We start from the raw sequence: 19,924 nt of genomic DNA on the forward strand, positions 1-19,924 counted from the left end.
AGCAAGTGTCTTCTACTTTAGGCCCAGGCTGACCAAAGCCTTGAGGTTAGTAAGTAGATTTGCTAAGTGGAAACTGAAAAACTATATATTTATATTTATATATATATATATATATATAAATGTGTGTATGTGTGTAGGTGCATACGGGTTTGTGTGTGTACATATATGTGTCTATGTATGTGTGTGTGTGTGTGTGTGTGTGTGTGTGTGTGTGTGTGTGTATGTATGAACTTACGATTTGTTCAAATATGTTTGTGACATATTTTAACTTCTAAAGGCAAATTCAGTGCAGTTTACCATGGAGAAAAAATTCTTCCTTATGGTAAATGGTGTGAAAACACATCTGCTCGGTGTCTCCTCCTAACAAATTCCTAGATGTGTTTCTGGCACCTTAACCTTCCTCAGAAGGAGATACCAAAGAGAGATAACCCTGGGCAGATTAGAAAGCCATAGCTTTATCTTAGACCAGCTAAGCACCAGGCCAGAGCAGATACAATAGTAGCAGCACTAAGCAGAAATTAGATTCGTTCAAAAATATATTTTAACTGACACATTTTCACTTCTAAAGGCAATTTCACTGCAGTTTACCACGGAGAAGAATTCTTAGGCATTAGAGGAATCAGATGTGGTGCGCAAGACTGTGCTGGTATGGTCATGTGATACATATGGACGAGGACAGCTGTGTAAAGAAGCGTTGTTCTCTAACTGTAGAGGGAACCTGTGGTAGAGGTAGACCCAGGAAGACATAGGACAAGATGGTGAAGCATGACCTTTGAACTTTGAACCTCACAAAATCAATGACTAGTGACCGAGACCATTGGTGATGTGCTCTGCTTAAGAGGATCTGTCAAGCTAAGTGCAGCCATGCTGGTGGCACATAAAAAAATCAACTTTTGAATGTTGGGCGTCATAGAGGCAAAGTGGCTGAGTGCCTTTCAAGTGTTGGGCCTCATGGATGTATAGTGGCTGAGTTCCTTTTGAGTGGGCCTCATGGAGGTGAGGTGGATGAATTCTTTTCAAGTGGTGGGCCTCATGGGGGCAAAGTGGTCAAGCTCCTTTTGAGTGTTGGGCCTCATGGAAGCAATGACCAAGACCTTTGACATTATGTCATGTTTGAGAAAACCCATCAAGCGGAGCAAAATCACTGTCATGGTAGATACCAGTGTCATGCAAATCGCACCTGTGCCAGTGGTCCATAAAAGCATCCATTAGAATCTTGGTGGGGTTGGCATTAGGAAGGACATCCAGTCATAGAAAACCATGCCAAATCAGACTGGAGCCTGGTGCAGCTTTCCAGAGTGCCAGCCCAGTCAAAGCACCCAACCCATGCCAACATGGACAATGGGTGTTAAATGATAATGATGATGATGATGGTGATGGTAAAAGGAGTAAGAATGTATTATCTGCTCAGTGTCTTCCCTGGTGAACTCCTTGGTTAAAATGCAGCAAATTTGCCTTTAGAGGTTAAAATATGTCACAAACGTATTGGAACAAACCTAAAGTTTGTTTATTTCTAATTATTGCCTTGCACTCCTACTACTACATATATAAGTATATATGTGTATATATATATATTAATAAATATAAGGGTAGCAAAAAATTCTAGAAAAAATTCTCCGCTACCAGCGGTCCAGTGAGAAAGAAAAGATAGTCAAAGACTATATAATATACATTCAAAAATATAAGGAATGGCCATAATAGGACATTCGACTCACTAGAAAGAGCAGCCAAACTCAAACCGCTAATAGTTGTAATTCTTTCAATTTCAGAATTACAACTATTAGCGGTTTGAGTTTGGCTGCTCTTTCTAGTGAGTCAAATGTCCTATTATGGCCATTCCTTATATTTATATATATATATATGTATATATATATATATATATATATATATGCTGATACATTGTTAAAACCATCCTGTACACTATAAAGTGGTTGGCATCAGGAAGGGCATCCAGCCATAGAATCCTTGCCAAAACTGACAATTGGGGCCAGTTGCAGCTTGCCAGCTCCTGTCTATGAACAAAATTCCATTCTCAAAGCAGCAGTCCATCTGATGCCATGATTGAGGAATAGAAGCCAGGAATACACACAAAAACAATCTTCTTAACTAAATGGTCGTATCTTATTTTAATTTGATAAGCAGGTGCCATTTATTCTTTTCTTTGACTTTTATCATTCCTGATAAATTCTCAATAACTTCAGCAGCAATAATGTTAATTTCATATTTTCCTCTTTTTATAACAGGAATGTTTACTGGACCGACTCCAAAAAGAAAACAATATCTGTGGCGGCTAAAGATGGAAGATACAGATACACTTTAATCAAAACAGAACTTCGTAGACCTTATGCTATTGCTGTTAACTCACAGACAGGGTAGGCATTTTCATTCAAGAGACACATTATTGATCACTCATTATATTCTTGAGGTATTTTCACCTGCCTTGTTTTGAAGCCATAACGAAACACCAACCTCAAAGACAACACTAATTTTGACTGGAATATTTGCAAACATAAAGATTTTCTCTTTCTTTTTTTTCATATATCAATGATTTCACATATTTCATCAGAATGTTTTGTCATTGGCTTAGTGACATACGGATCATGTTGATCAGTTATAGCAAACATATTTTATTTTGCTTTTACAGATGGTGGGGTTGGTTGTGACCCTTATGTTACCATTGGTGGTTGGGTTGTAATTGTTGAGTTAGTGAACAAACATGTATTTTATTGGTTGTGTGAATAATTGGAAGCAAAATCCATGAACATTTGACTGAAACATTTATTGTTGCACATAAAGACGATTGTGATTGGACAGTCATCAGGTGAAGGGGATGCTCTGAGAATGAAGCTGCCAGAACAAGACTCGGCTGGGCAAAGTCCAGGGAGCTTCTACCTTTGTTGGTAACGAAGGGCCTCTCCTGCAGAGTGAAAGGCAGATTTTATGGTACTTATGTGCGAACAGCCATGCTACATGTCTGTGAAACATGGGCTGTGACTGCATGGGCCGGCAAAGCTTGAAAGAAATGAAGCTGGTGTGTTTCACTGGATGTGCAATGTCAGTGTGCATGTACGACAGAGTGTTTCTCAGGAGAAAAACTGGGTAGAAGAGGCACCAGATGTATAAGAGGCACCAGATGTACAAGAGGCACCAGATGTACAAGAGGCACCAGATGTACAAGTGGCACTAGATGTACAAGTGGCACTAGATGTACAAGAGGCACCAGATGTACAAGAGGCACCAGATGTATAAGAGGCACCAGATGTACAAGAGGCACCAGATGTACAAGTGGCACCAGATGTACAAGAGGTACCAGATGTATAAGAGGCACCAGATATATAGGAGGCACCAAATGTAGTGTGCAACAGAGGAGAGTGCACTGGTATGGACATGTGATGCTTATGAATGAGGGCAGCTGCATAAAGAAGTGCCAATCACTAACTGTGCAGGGAACCAGAAGAAGCAGTAGACCCAGGAAGATGTGGAACGAGGTGATGAAATATGATCTTTGGATGTTGTGTCTCACAGACGTGACGACAAGTGACAACATTTTGGCCATGTAGCATTTATAGTGTCTTGCCATGAAACTTGTCTTTGTTGCCATTTTCAACATTTAGAGAATGTTCAAACATTTATGGAATGGCACTTGTGACACTCAAACATTTAGGGGATGGCACTTCAAACATTTAGAAAATGGCACTCGTAAAACTCAAACTGTTGTCACTAGAAAATTTGATGCGTTTTTATTCGTCTGCACACGCTTTGTTGCAAGTACAATGTAAGATACATGTGTTTTTTTTTTCAGTAGATGTTTAACCATCAGGCAGACTGACAGACTGACAGACTGACAGACTGACATACTGACAGACTGCTGAGCAGGGGTCAGTACTCTCAGTGATAAACATTTCAGAAACTGGGATAAGCTCTAACTGATGAGTTTAAGGGTTTTAACTTTTAAAGCTTTTGCATAAACATATACAGACGTGGCTATGTGGTTAAGCAATTTGCACCCCCATACAACATGGTTTGGAGTTCAGTCCCATTGCATAGCACCTTGGGCAAATGTCTTCTACAATAGCCCTAGGCCAACCACAGCCTTGTGAGTGGATTTGATTAGACTGAGACTGAAAGAAATCTGTTATATTGCAAGTTACTAGGTGGCGCTGTCAATGCAGGTACCACTTAAAAAAGCATCCCATCCACACTGTAAAGTGGTTGGCATTTGGAAGGGATTCCAGCTGTAAAAACCTTGCCAAAACTGACCTCACCTGTGCTTGTGCCACGTAAAAAGCACCCAGTCCACTCTACAGGGTGGTCGGGGTTAGGAAGGGCATCCAGCTGTAAAAGTTCTGCCAAAACAGACACAGAAGTCTGGTGCAGGCTTCTACTTGGTTGGCTCCTGTCAAACCATCCCACCCATGCCAGTATGGAAGGCAGACATTAAATGATAATGATGATGATGATGAGGATGATGATGATGATGGTATATATATATATATATATATATATATATATATATATATATATATATAATATATGATATATATGTATATATATACAGAAAGAGAGAGAGAAAGAGGGTTCATGGCCTGGTGGCCTAGTAATTAAGGTATTGCACTCACAGTCACACCATCATGGGTTCAGTTCCTATTGTGTTCTTGACCAAAAGACGTCATTTCACTATTTTACGTTGCTCTGCAATCACTTCATTGTCTGACATTGTACACCTGTCCAGGCACACTTACACACCTGTACAAGCACACTTGCGCACTTGTACAAGCAATGTCGATTCGATAGAGGGAGGGAGTTAAAGTACAGCTTATATATGTTTGATCCCTATAAACAAATCATCTGCAAATTCCACTGTGCCACTAACCGGGTGTATTTAAGGGGTGTGAATCAACTTGCTTTGTACTTTCTTGGGAAACCCCAGCATTTCTAGGGATTTTCTGTTGTTATGTAACCCAAAGCAAGGAGGACAATAGGTAAAAACAAAAGTTCCTCACCTGAATTTAGTAGTTGCATATTTTCCATTAGTTCTCCATCAATGCTCCTAACTCCCCCAATATTTGATGAAATATTCATATGCACTGATCAGTTGATCTCTTCATCATGGCATCATTTTTGCTTCCCATGGATTATAATTGTATGTGACCCATTAGGGTTATGCCAGGTTGCTGTTTTCCTTCGAATGCTCCACCAGTATTCTTTATTTTCATGCATGTGTGTATGCTTCTTCCTCTTCCTTCTCTCTCTCCCGTCATCATCATAACTTTTATGCTTGTTTCCCATGCACTTTTTCAGCTGGATGTACTGGACAGATATAAACAGTTACAACCCAAAGATAGAAAGGTCTTGGATGACTGGTGAGAGAAGACAGGTTCTAGTGAACAAAGAACTGGCACGACCAAGTGGAATTGCCATCGATTACTTCATGAACAATCGTGTGTTCTGGTCTGATTCCAAATTCAACAGAATCCTGTCAATGAAACCGGATGGCACCGACCAAGTGGTTGTTATTGGAAATGGTATCAGATTTATTTATTTTTGCTTATGAAGGGGCAAGGGATAGGGGCAGTGGTTGGGAAGCAAGCTTCTTACCACACAGCCACAAATAAATCTTTTTTCATAGAGTAAATCAATTTTGTTTCCTATACAATGATGTATGTACACTATTTGAAGGTATAAAAAATGCATGGGTACATTTGATGGGTACCCTAATTTCAGCAGTGCATATTCAGGTAAAGAAGGTTTTAGTGCATTAAAACTTATGCGTGATCTAACTTGGGTTCAATGGGGATATTTTTTGAGACAAATTTTTTGGGGAAAAAGGTGTATCTTGCATGGCATCAAATACAGTGTGTACATATTCTCTTTATTCTTTATTTGTTTCAGACATTTGACTGTGGCCATGCTGGAGCACTGCCTTTAGTCGAGCAAATCAACCCCAGGACTAATTCTTTGTAAGCCTAGTACTTAGTGGTTCAGCAAAAGAGGCCGATAGAATAAGTTATGCAGACATAAACATACCAGCATATATATATGATACATTGTTTTTCCACCCTCCTTTGTTTTCTTTCCTCGTTTGTTTCTGAAGAAGAGCACAGGTTCAAAACATCAAAGATTATTCCATTTTTCTTGAGCATCAAACATATACCCGTTGTCATTTCAGCAATTAACCCAGTGAGTATTGACCTGTATGAAAGTGAAATATACTGGGTGTCCCAAAATGAAGGCAAACTGATGCAAATGGATAAATTTGGACGAGGTATAAATGTTACTCTGAGAGACCAACTCTTTTCTCCAAGCAGTGTAATTGCATTCCCACCATACAAGTATCCAAAAGGTAAGTGATCTCTCTTTCTATCTTATTCCATCTCTCTCCCTCCTCCCTCCCTCCCTCCCTCTCTCCCTCCTCTTCTCTCTTCCTCTCTCTCTCTCCTCCATCTCTCTGAATTTCTCTGTTTCATTGTGTATGTCTGTATATTGGATTTTTTTTATTCATTGCCTGTCACCAAGCCTAACATGTACACTCATCTTGAACTCCTTATGCTGCCTCTCTCTCTCTCTCTCTCTCTCTCTCTCTCTCTCCCTCCCTCCCTCCTTCCCTGTTCTCTCCCTTCCATTCTCTCTTCCTCCATCTTCCCTGAATTTCTCTCTTTCACTGTCTATGTATGCATAGTGGGTTTTTTTATTCATTGCCTGTCACCAAGCCTAGCATGCATGCTCATCTTGAACTCCTCATGCTGACTCTCTCCCTCTCCCTTCTTCTCTCTCTCTCTCTCTCTCTCTCTCTCTCTCTCTCTCTCTCTCTCTCTCTTTCCTGTTCTTCTTTCTATACAATGTAATGCAAGTCAGAAGGAATCACTCAACCAACCAACATTTATTTATATATAAATCAGCTTCTAGTTACATACAGACGTTTGTTATTTTGTGTTTGTTTTGTGTAGTCACAAGCGAATGTGCTTCAGAAAAGACATGCAGCCACCTCTGCCTCCTGATTCCAAAGGGTTATCGGTGCGCATGTCCTGATGGCTCCAAGTTTATTGAAGGGTCCACTACAATGTGTGATGCAGGTAAGAATAGCATTTTTGTGATTAAGCTAATTTTTTTAATTATAATTAATATTGAATAAATTAATATTAAAAAATAATTAATATTTATAATCATTAGTATTAAATGATGCATAATTAGTGATATGGATTAATTGGAACCATATAGGAAACCTTTGTATTAATAGGGCCCTGAAATTAATCAGGTAAATTATCGATAGTTATATAGGTGTGCGGAAGTAGCTGTATAGTAACAATTTTACTCCCCAACTTCACGGTTCCGGGTTCAGTCCCACTGTGTGGCACCTCTGGAATGCATCTCCTACTCTACCCTCAGGCCAACTAAAGCCTTCTCGTTGCATTTGGTAGATGGAATCTGGAAGAAGCCCTCCGTGTGTTTGTGTGTGCGTGTGTTCATGTCTTTGTGTCTGTGTTTGTCCTTCACCACCACTTGACAACTGGTGTTGGTTTGTTTATATATCCTCCATAACAGAGGCTAATAGAATGAATGCCGGGTTTTTTGAAATGTAAGTACTAGGCTCAATTCATTGAAATAAAATCATTCAAGGTGGTGCCCCAGCATGGCCACAGTCTAATGACTGAATCTAGTAAAAGACAAACAACAAAAGATATTTAATTAGTTATACATATACATATATATATATATATATATATATATATATATACTTATTTTAAGATAGTGTACATTAAACACAAAAGAAAACTTTTAAAAACAAAAGAAATGTAATTTTTACATGCTAGAAGAAGCTGCCAAAACAGCCAAAATCACGATTTAATAGCAATTTTCGAAGGAAATGAAAAATAAAAACTTTTACCTTGTTATTTTTATTTGCGGTTATACCATGGTTTCAAATTTCTTTACAAATAAGATTATCTGCCACCCTTTAATACGTAATTTAGCAGACAAGATTATCTGTCAGGCGAATTCTCATCAGTAACCGGCCTCAATAACTAACTTATAATTCAGAGACAAAATAACACGTGTCCCATCATTACATGTTATAATTTTCCAAACTTCTGTGCGCAAGCGGAGTTTCAGTCGGCAATAAGCATATAATGCTGAGTTCGGCATTATTTGTTTATTGCCGACTGAAAAGAGATTAGAGTTGTGGAGGAGCAGGGGTAGGTGTCCTGCAGTAAATAAATAAATGTGATATTAAAAGTTCTTCAGCTGTTGATCTTTCTCATGACATCTCAAGATTTAGCTTATCTTCTGTATTTCCTTTCTTACAACCCTCATTAGCATTTGAAGTGCCCCGGAAATTGCCCATGTGTATTTGTTACCATGGTGGTTCTTGTATTCGAGGAAGCAATGGAACTTACATCTGCCACTGCAAGGAAGGTAAGAATTATTGCTGACAAAATACTTCATGTACACACATGCACACACACACACACACACACACACACACACACACACACACACACACACACACACACACATCACATACATACACTCACACACGTCACACAATACACAAACACACACACACACACATACATAATCACACACAATCACTTAAACATACAACACAAAAATACATACAATTACACACACACACATAGTTACACATCACATACATACAGTCATACACATGTACACAATCAATTATACATAACCACACAATCACATAAACAAACACACACACACACACAAAACACACACATGCTGAATATTTCACTCGGCAACCCCAGTATCCAAGGACGCAGCTCCCAAAGCAGAATATGGCTAACTTGATACTCTCTCTCTCTCTCTCTCTCTCTCTACCTCTCTCTCTCTCTACCTCTCTCTCTCTCTCTCCCTCTCTCTCTCTCTCTCTCTCTCTCTCTCTCTCTCTCTCTGTGGTGCCACAGCAAGTGCATAAAGAATACGATTACATGGAATTCAGAGATGATGGACAATCACTGAAAGACCCACCATATTTGATTGCATAGGCACAGGTATGGCTGTATGGTTAAGAAGCTTGCTTCCTAACCACATGGTTTCAGGTTCAGTCCCACTGCATGGCAACTTGGGCAAATGTCTTCTCCTATTGCCTTGGGCTGACCAAAGCCTTATCAGTAGATTTGGTAGACAGAAACTGAAGGAATCCCATTCTATGTGTGTGTGTGTGTGTGTGTGTGTGTGTGTGCACGTGTTTGTCCCCACCACTGCTTGATGATTTATGTTGGTTTGTTTACATCCCCATAACTTAGCAGTTCAGCAAAGGGTTCATTAGAAGAAGTATCAGGCTTTAAAAAAAGGATTATATTTTGGAGTTGATTCATTCAACTAAAATTCTCCAAGGTGGTGCCCCAGCATGGCCTCAATCTATTTCTGGGATATTCCATCATCAGAGACAAATAGGGAAAATGAGAAGGGTATAGATTAATGAAATGATGACAAAGAAGACATGAGTAAAGGAATAAGGAGATGAAGAGAGAGAAGAAAAAAGAAGCATAAAAGTTCGCAGTTTAACTTTCCGATGTTGTAGAAATAAGTCCATAAGTACAATCCTGCATAGATCCATGTGGGTACATATTTGCTTAGATCACCTGTGAACTAACCCCCATACTTTGTATGGTGTGTGTGTGTGTGTGTGTGTGTGTGTATGTGTGTGTGTGTGTGTGTGTGCATACCCAAAGCAGCATGGAAGCTGGATGTTAGAAGACGACGACGATGATATATATATATATATAATTTAATAAATAAAATATATGCATACATACATACATATATGTATGTACCTACATCTACATGTATATATACATGTAGATATATATATCTAATGTAGGATAATTTTTTTTTTCTTTTTCGAAAAAATTTTTATCAATGGCCATATTAAAAAATACCTTTAAAGGCTAAATTTATATAATTCATAAATAAGGGCAAACGAAAAAGTTCCTAATGCCAAATATGCCGGCATATTTGGCATTAGGAAGTTTTTTTGTTTGCCCTTATTTATGAATTATATATATATATATATATATATTTCTTTTTCTTAATGAATATATTTTATTTTCAAGGCTATTATGGTGTGGATTGTTCGCTTATGACTTCCAGGGCCTCTTGAGTGCCCTCAGGTCTACCAGTAAGTATTTGCTATTATAATTCTTAACGAAGCTTCTTAATTAAAATAAATGATGCAAGCATAACGCATGACATTGTGGCTGAGTGATTCACTTCACAACCATGTGGTTTTGAGTTCAATCTCACTGCACAGCACACGCAAGTTGTAAAGGGAATTTAATAGATGGAAGCTATATGGAAGCTTATTTTGTGTGGTGTGTGTGCGTACAGGTGCTCATATTTATAGACACACACTGCTTTCTACTGAGAAACTTGTTCCCAACCATTTGGTATCAGGTTCAGTCCTACTTCATAGTACCTAGTTTTCTACTGTAGTTCTGGGCCGACCAAAGCCTTATGGGCGAATTTGGTTGAAAGAAGCCCACCCCATATATATATATATATATATATATATATATATATATATATATATATATAATGTAGGATAAAATTTTTTTCGAAAAAAATTTTTATCAATGGCTAGCATATTAAAAAATACCTTTAAAGGTTAAATTTATAAATAACTTATAAAATAAGGGCAAAAGTAAAATTCTAATTAGAATTTTTATTTTGCCCTTATTTTATAAGTTATATATATAATTTGGGAAAACGAATTTCAGAGAAAAAAAATTGTCAGAGCTTTAATGCTTCTGGGAGACCCAACTTCACATACAGGACCAGGGGTGACTTTTTATGAAACTTGATTTTTCAAAAGGAAAAAGAGAAAAGGGGAGGGGGAATCACATATGCCATGAAATACAGTCGTCACCTTCCCAGCCAGTAAACTGGCTGAAGTCAGTACAGTTTCAGTTTCATTTCATACCAGCAATCTAACATTGTGTATACTTTTAGGAAATGTTACAATATCTCCTTTCCCTTTGACATAATTCAAACAAAATTAATGTTTATTGTATTGCATCTTGGGAAGGTCACTATATCAATAAACACAAACACTGGTTTTATTGCACTTTATTTGTCAATTGGTTAAATAGTTAAGAAATGAAACAGAGCCAGTGTGTGTGTTTATTATTGGCATAATGACCCTCTTAAAATACATCATAATATGTTTCAATACATGAAATCACATCAAAAATCATGCAAACCAAATACAAAGATGGAACTAATATTCAAAATATTTATCTTTTTCATTTTACTTTCTTTCTTTAAACAGAGGTCACAGCAATTACAGTTCCTATTGTTCTACTGCTGATCATGGGAAGCTTGACTCTAGCTGGTTATTACCTCATTAAAAAACGCAGGTAAGAATATTTAAAAAGACTCAACAAGAACTCAGAGAGTGTGGCATTTATTTATATTTTTCTTTCACACAGCCATCTTTTCCCTCCCAAATCCACCCACCCATCATCTCTGCCCACTGTTCTTGGGATGGTCTTGGAAGTAGACTCTTCAGACATCTCTTTTATAAGGTTAAGTTAAAGTTCCATTCTTGGGTCATGTCGCCTCATAAGGGCTAGTGTACTGGTCTCTATGGCGTATATATATTCCCCACCTAGATGGGACACCACTCCATTGCAGGGTTATTCATTTTTGCCTGCTGTGTGTGCTGGAGCGATGTGGAATGAAATGTTTTGTTCAAGAACACAACACATCACCCAATCCAAGAATCAAAATCACAATCTTATGTCCAACACCTCTAACCACTCATCCACACCTCCTTCATAGGGTCCTCCCACACAAACAGCTCTTATTACAATTTCTGACTGGTGACACGTAAAAGCACCAACCGATCGTGGCCGTTTGCCAGCCTGCTCTGGCTCCTGTGCCGGTGGCATGTAAAAAACACCCACTACACTCACGGAGTGGTTGGCGTTAGGAAGGGCATCCAGCTGTAGAAACACTGCCAAATCAGACTGGAGCCTGGTGCTGCCTCCATGGCTTACCAGACCCCAGTCGAACCGTCCAACCCATGCTAGCATGGAAAATGGACTTTAAACGATGATAATAATGATGATGATGATGATGATGATGATTCCCAAGCATGACCAACTGAGACTGTGGATATTATCCGACCATTTCATTCTCGGTCTGGCCCTTGGTCTATGCTTACGTCTCTTGCCAGTTGGCTCAGTTTCAAAAGTCCATCTTGTACTTCTTTACTGTCACATTCTAATCACATTGTGCCCAGACAGGGCTATGACCTCACAAAACAAAGATTTCCCTGATCTTTGTGTCATGTACCCTTCATGTTTAAATTCGCTAATTGTTCCCAGCTGGAGCAAAAAATTAAGCACACATTTCATTGCAATGACTCGTCATTCTCATTATTGTCATTGTCACCATCAATGCCACCACCACCACCACCACCAGTGCTGCCGCTGTCTTCATCATCGTCATCGTTATCATCATTCACTTTTCTATGGTCGCATGAGTCTTATGGCATGCTATTGAAGTAGATTTTATGGTAGGATGCCCTTCCTGTCACAGACCCTCACCTGTTTCTAAGCAACATATTTCCACATGACCAGACATGAATTCACAGAATATTTGAAATGAATAAGTCACTTATTACAATCACACAATGTCAAGAAAAGGACACAAGCACACATGCACACACACACACACACACACACACACATACACACACACAGAGGCATATATCCATGACAACTAGGATTGTGAAAAATAACCCCTGAAACTAAACACTTCAAACTGTTTAGTTGGTGCAATCATAAGAAGCAATTTATATTGGAGGCATGGATTTCCCCTCTTGCTTATGAGTGAACAGAAATCATACATAAATTGACACCTTTTGGACTTAACTGGAACTGGTCCAAATGAGATAACACCATCTTGCACAGAAGGGATTTTGCTTCAAAGAATTTTATTTCAGGGCTTTTCACAACCCTGGCGGACCAATACTGTATTCTTACCTCCATCGGGAAAGAAGTTATGTGTCTCTGGTCAGTAGGTCTGATGTGTTACTGATATTGCTAAGAGCATAAGAGGCATGAAACCTATGGTAACTTTCTAATCAGCCATAACTAACGACTACTTTAAATATTATTGCTCAAAAGGTTATTTACAGTGTGCTTTTTATGGGCTTATGAACAGCTCTGTGTGTGTGTGTGTGTGTGTTTTGTATACGTGACAACCTTCTTTAAGTTTTCATCAAACAAATCCTCTCACAAGGCTTTCGTTGGCCTGGAACTTTAGCAGAAGACACTTGACCAAGGTGCCATGCAATGGGACTGAACCCCAAACCATGTTGTTGGTTGGAAAATAATCTGAACCACACTTCATTAAAATTGGTTTCTTGTTTGTTTGTTTGTTTTCCATTTATCACATTTTACTACTTCATTTAATTGAATTCAATTTTACATTATTTTATTTCCAAACTGCGTAGGATATTTTCCATGGGTTTGTTCTCTAGGGGTCAAGATGAGCCCCATGATCCTTCAGGAGTCGTAGCTTACCGTGACAATGGAAACATCCAAATTGATTCCCCAAATTATGAAAATGCAGCAGAAATGGAGATTGTGAGTATTGAACTTTAATCTGCTTCTTTGTTTCCTGTATTCATAACGAAGGCCCGTGGTGGCCTAATTGCTAACGTGCTGCACCTGGCCACAAAACCTGGTTTTGTTTCCTAAACCAGCAAAACATATCATTTCACATTGCTGCCACTCAGCAACAGGCAGGTGTCCCATCCAGGGGCAACACTGTCAGTTAAGGTGCATGGCTTAGTGATTAGGGTATTCAGCTTGCAATCATAAGGTCCTGAGTTCATCTCATGCTGTGTCCTTCAGCAAGACACTTTACTTCACATTACTCCAGTCCATTCTGCTGGTAAAAATTAGTTGTACCTGTATTTCAAAGAGCTAGCCTTGTCACACTGAATCTGCCTGACAACTATGTGAAGTGTATGTGTGTATGTGGAGTACTCAGCCACTTGCACATTAATTTCATAAGCAGGCTGTTCCATTGATCCGATCAACTGAATCACTCATAATTGATGAAGTGTCAGCTAACATTGTCAACTTGGTCACTTACACCATGCCAAAAAGTTGATCTGCTTGTACATGAACTGCCCGAGAAAGCTGTAGAAAATCACCTGACACAGAGGTCCTCTCTCAAGCTGATCTGCCAAGCATTTACACACTTTCAAGGAGTACATAAGTCCGGTGGGCAGGCCACCTTGTTTGAATGCATGACACATGATTCTCAAGGGATTGTTTTATAGCAAACTGGTGGAATACAAGCACATGTAAGGTAGAGAGAAAAAGCACTTCAAGAATTGACTCAAAGCCTCACTGAAGAGCTTTGAGATCAACTCTGACCCCTCGGGGACACAAGCACAAGTCCTGCCTGGTGTAGTGGCACCAGCAGAGGTACTACCCCTTACAATCAGAACACGAAGTAAACGTGAACTGCTCAAGTCCAGTGCCAACTCCTTGCCTTCAGGCTCAGCAGAACCTTCTGAGCATGCATTGGACTGGTCAGCCACAGCCAGACACACCATGTCCTGTTTTTCTCTCCCATGTAATGTCCTTGGTCAACAAGATCAACAAGGACAAATAAACTAATTATAATACATATATGTGACAGGCTTCCTTGCAGTTTCCATCTACACACATGAAGTGCAGTATTTAAAAGTCTGTTTGATTATATTTCTTTCCATAATGTACAAATCTTTTACATATAAGTTCTTTTCTCTCACATTGCAGGCCTCAATTGAAAATGAATACAGCTTACCAGATCCTACGACACCAACAAATTTCAGCAACCCAATGTTTAGAATGGATACACCAGCAAAAGAACTGAAACCATCAAAAACAGATGAGAAACCACCCGAAGTCCTAAAGATAAGAAAGCTAAAAAGGAGAACCTTTATGTGACTCTAATGACATCGAAAGCTCTTGACCCGACGGAGGATACGGAGAGAGATACGGCAGATTTAGTAACAAGAGGGGATCACTGAGTCATAAAGCCCAGCTAAAGACATTGAGCCATATGCATCTACCTCTCCTGATGTGGACGAACAAACTCCCCTGAAACCCTTTTACATTCCAGCAACACAAAGAACACTAAATTTCCATTGGACAATTTTGAAAACATTTAAAATATTCAAAAAGCTGTGATTCTTGCAAAACTCAGAGAAAAAAAACGAGTCATTTTGTTTTTCTGGTGGGGAGAGCACAGGTGACTTCTCAGCACCCTTGGACCTTTTTCTCTTTAGTATATGGCTCCTCCAGCCCCTCCCTCTCACTCACTGCCTCCCCCCATATTCCTCACCTAATAGAAATAAAAAATAACTAAAAAAAAAGGAAATATTGGTATTCCTGAGCTGAAAAGTATTGTGGCAAAAGAAGAAGAAGAAGGAAGGAAGGAAGCAGATTTGATGGGAATTGTTATGTCTCGTTGTGTCCCAACTCTCTTTTCTCAAATGTTTTGGAAGAAAATAAAAAAAAATGTAAACCTTTGTTAAAGCTATTATTGATTTGCAGTTCCACAATGTCGTGGAGGGAGGGGTAGCGACGATCTGTTCTGGGCAACACTTTTGGGTCTGCTCTGTAAATGTTTATAGGGAGTGGAGGGCTCAAATCCAATGGCTGCTCCAGCAGCAGCACATGCTCCAGCTGGGTCATTGGTTCTACAGCTCTCTCTCTATTACTGTTGTTTAACCCTGGGTCAATACTGGTCAAGAAAATCTACAATCTAAAACATCCAGGCAATGACTAAATGACCATTAGCAACACCTTTGTTTTGTTTTTTTGTTTTTTTACATGAGTGACACAGTGTATCTAGACATACACTATCCACTATGTGCCTTCTATTGTGAGACAACAGGGTGCAATGGTATGACATGAGGAGAACCCAACCAACATTTGCAACAAGAGAGGCCTCCCTGTACAAGATTCGTTGATGGTTGGTGTTGATATTTAGCATGGGTTTGGCCCCAGTCCAGCAGATGCAATACACAAAAGCACTCCTTCCAGCAGTGATGTAGCAACAGAGTGTGCCTCCCTGGGGCAGTGCTTGAGCCCTTACAAAAGATACAGCATATTGCACAATAGTCTCTCATACATACATATATATCCTGTCTCATTCATAAGCTGTCTCCTTAAGCATTCAGAATAATTCTTCCATCATCTTTGCTTAACAGCCCTCAGTTTGTTTTTACTCTCATTGTTCTGTCTTTTACTGTTTTTACTGTCCTGTTCTTGTTACCACTTTTACCCTCCGCAAAAAATCCCAAATTTTATTTAATTTGCTTTGCGGGAAGGACTGTTTCAACAAAGTCGCGTCTTGTCCTTGCCTTCGAAATGCGGAGTAGACGAAACAGGGACAACTGAAGAAGGGGAATATTCCTTGTGTTGTATGTCTTGTAGTCTGTTTTTTTCGTTGTTTGAAAAAAAGTTCGTTTCTATGTTTTTGTTTTATGTTTTCGTTTCTTATTGTGTTCAATGTTTTTTTGATGTCCTGTACCCATATATGCACAAAAAATACATATTACATAGTGATTCTCTCTTAGATATATATATATATCTATATTACGGTATTGACCCGGCCATCAGATGCAGTTATACACCACTGGTCACAATGCACTTCCAGTTGTCTAGGATGCACCATTCTCTTCCATCTTAACTCAAATTGTTTGATTAAATCATATTCCCATCATTATGGAGGCCTTCCAAGTGGCCTTTTCTGATCTCTTGGATACCATTCGGCACTTGTTATCTGTAAACTTTGCAGCATGTTTGGCCCAGTGGAACTTGGGCTTTTAGTACTCTGCTATCACATTATTCACTCCACCTAATTCCCAAATTATCCTATTGCAAATAAAAAGGGAAAACGAAAACATATTTTTGTTTGTTGCCAGTACTGTGGACTGGCTCCCATGCAGGTAGCACGTAAAAAACACCTTTTGAGTGTGGTCGTTGCCAGAACCACCTGACTGGCCCTCGTGCCGGTGGCATGCAAAAGCACCCACTACAATCTTGGAGTGGTTGGCATTAGGAAGAGCATCCAGCTGTAGAAACTTTACCAGATCAGATTGGAGCCTGGTGCAGCCTTCTGGCTCACCAGTCCTCAGTCAAACCATCCAACCCATGCCAACATGGAAAGTGGACATTAAACAATGATAAATAAATATCTATATATATACAGTATCTCATAGAAGTGTGTGTACACCCCTAAAAAATTTCCATTATTCTAATAATATCAAAGGAAATCAAGCGAAATTTATACTGAATAAATATTATGCATGCAAACATTATACAAATCTGGAACACAATAAACATATTCAAAGATATGAACGAAATATTAATTTTCAAACGATACAAAAATATGTACACCCTACAGGATATTATCAGAGTAATAGCAATTTTACTGAAATTTTTTTAGGGGTGTACATACTTCTGTGCATGCTTCCCAGTAACATGGGCCCTGGTTCAGTCTTACAGCATGGCACCTTCTACTATAGCACTATGGGCTGATCAAAGCCTTGTGAGTGGATTCAATACATGGAAACTAAAAGAAGCCCATCATATATATAAACCAAGCAAAGACAGCTGGATGCCCTTCCTAATGCCAGTATATATATCATCATCATCATCATTTAACGTCCGCTTTCCATGCTAGCATGGGTTGGACGGTTCAACTGGGGTCTGGGAGCCCAAAGGCTGCACCAGGCCAGTCAGATCTGGCAGTGTTTCTACAGCTGGATGCCCTTCCTAACGCCAACCACTCCGAGAGTGTATATACATATATAAATACTCCACTGGTTTGATCATGTGATGCAGATGGATGCTGACAGCTCCACAAGGAAGTGGTGATCTCTCAAATTGGATGGAACTGGTGAAGACATGGGATGAAGTACTAAAAGATGTAGTGATGCCATCTTGAAAATCTCCAGCACGCGTGTGCAGGGTTGGAATCTTCCGGAAGTTCCCTCATACACGTGCAGAAAACTAGCAGCAACGAAATTCTCTTGTATCTGTCTTTGATGCTAGCAGCTGAACGATACAAACGGGTCTCCAGCAGCTCTATCGAGCTGCTACCTCATGGCGCATCCCCGCTATGCTTGAACGGGCACGATTGACTACTGCTGATAAGATCCCAAGCTGCCGATTCGCCCAGAGGAAGGAAATGTTTATATTGCGAATCCAAGAATAAATATTTATACTGCTGAAGTTAAGGGAAAATCTTGACCCTTTCTTCAATTAATATTTGGTGTAAAGGATGCGAGCAGCACCCATCCAGTGCGGGAATCTCTCATCCTGTTACAAGGACAACCTCAGGATGCTGAACTTTTCAAATGAGATGACAAAGGACCAAGATGCCTGGTGCCTTGATGTACTCAAAAAATCTCTACTCCACAGCAAAAGTGTTAAGGTGACTGCTAGTGAAGAAAATTGGCCTGTGCCAGATCCACATAAAAAGCACTCATGCCAGTGCCTCGGTGGAAGCACCCACCACACAATGTAAAGTTCTCCTCCAAGCACAAGTCCAGGCAAGGCTGTTTATGGAAGACCAGCAGTCACCCATGCATACCAGCCTCCACTTTCCATGCCACTGATGTTATCCAAGGGAAAGGCAAAGGATGATACAACTTCACATGAGTGACGTTGCAACTCATTTCTACAGATGAATGAACTGGAGCAATGTGAAATAAAGTGCCTTGCTCAAGAACACAACACACAGCCCGGTCCAGGAATCAAACTCACTATCTCTTGAATGTGATCCTGATGCTCTAGCCACTGAGCCATGCAAACCTCTCAGTCACACACCCATTCCTATGTCTATACATTTCTCTTTTTAAGCAAGATGGTAATGGTAAGAGTGATTTTTGACTGTAGGTCTGCTTAACCAGGATTACTTTAAAGTAAGACAACTTTGGAACATTTTATGTGACATAAAATTCCTTGCTGGTGATAGATTAACCCTTTTGATACCAACCTGTCCAAACCGCCTCGGCTCTGTAGTACAAATGTCTTGTTTTCAAAAATTCTGAATTAAAATCTTCCACCAAACCTTAGTCACAATTTATGTTCCTAACACTAGCTTAATGATGACTAAGTTATTTTAATAAATTCTTTCTTATATTTAATATTAATTGAAAAAAAACACAGAGCACCTCAACAGAAATATGGTAACAAAAAGGTGCTAAGCATCATTGACCTTCCATCTCAACTCATTATAAACACTCTTCTGTCAACCCAGCCATTCCTGCTCTGAATCTTACACAGTAAACAAGATGACAGAGTCTCACATAACATGGCTTGTTGAAAAGTTTTCAATTAGCTAGAATTATCTTTGCAGTTAGTGAACAATTACTCCCTCAAGGTGTGTAAAAAAAAAATCTACTAAACAACAACCACCAGAGATAACTCTGATTATATAAACCAGTAGTTCTCAACCATTTTTTTGCCTCTGGGCCCCATTCATTCTTATTTCACACAGGTGGACCCTCACAGCCATTCCACATTTAAAAACTCCTCCTATGGCCCATCCCATAAATGATGCAGTTTTTTTTATACGTCTTTTATTTTTAAAAATTAAGATAAACAAAATTCTTTTTTTCATCTAAAATATACTCTCCTTCAATTTATACAATATTCTTTTATCTCTCTGGTAGACTTGCAAGGCTCTTCTTCCAAAATCCACTTGTCCATGATGAAAAATACTCCTCCAGTACTATTCTGAAACCATCTAAAGAATTCATACTTTTACCATCCAAATGATTTTGAAGACTAAAATAAATGATAATCAAATGGGGCAATGTCTGGCAAATATGGTTGGTGGTGCATCGTTTCCCATTCAAACTGCTCCAGCCTTTGGAATG

At 39.2% G+C, this 19,924-nt stretch overlaps 1 protein-coding gene across 1 annotated transcript in view; it reads left to right on the plus strand.

Moving 5' to 3' along the window:
• LOC118764393 (low-density lipoprotein receptor-related protein 2-like) overlaps positions 1 to 13,538 on the plus strand; it is a 33,005-nt gene extending 19,467 nt beyond the window's left edge. The window contains exons 11-18 of the mRNA XM_036505165.1: positions 2,244 to 2,372; positions 5,302 to 5,525; positions 6,170 to 6,343; positions 6,948 to 7,073; positions 8,314 to 8,412; positions 10,077 to 10,141; positions 11,291 to 11,378; positions 13,484 to 13,538. Of these exons, the coding sequence (XP_036361058.1) occupies positions 2,244 to 2,372; positions 5,302 to 5,525; positions 6,170 to 6,343; positions 6,948 to 7,073; positions 8,314 to 8,412; positions 10,077 to 10,123 (799 nt within the window). The 3' untranslated portion in view covers positions 10,124 to 10,141; positions 11,291 to 11,378; positions 13,484 to 13,538. The remainder of the gene's footprint in view (positions 1 to 2,243; positions 2,373 to 5,301; positions 5,526 to 6,169; positions 6,344 to 6,947; positions 7,074 to 8,313; positions 8,413 to 10,076; positions 10,142 to 11,290; positions 11,379 to 13,483) is intronic.
• Positions 13,539 to 19,924: the final 6,386 nt, after the last annotated feature.

This window comes from Octopus sinensis, linkage group LG8 (assembly GCF_006345805.1).
Source record: "Octopus sinensis linkage group LG8, ASM634580v1, whole genome shotgun sequence".
Taxonomy (NCBI): domain Eukaryota; kingdom Metazoa; phylum Mollusca; class Cephalopoda; order Octopoda; family Octopodidae; genus Octopus; species Octopus sinensis.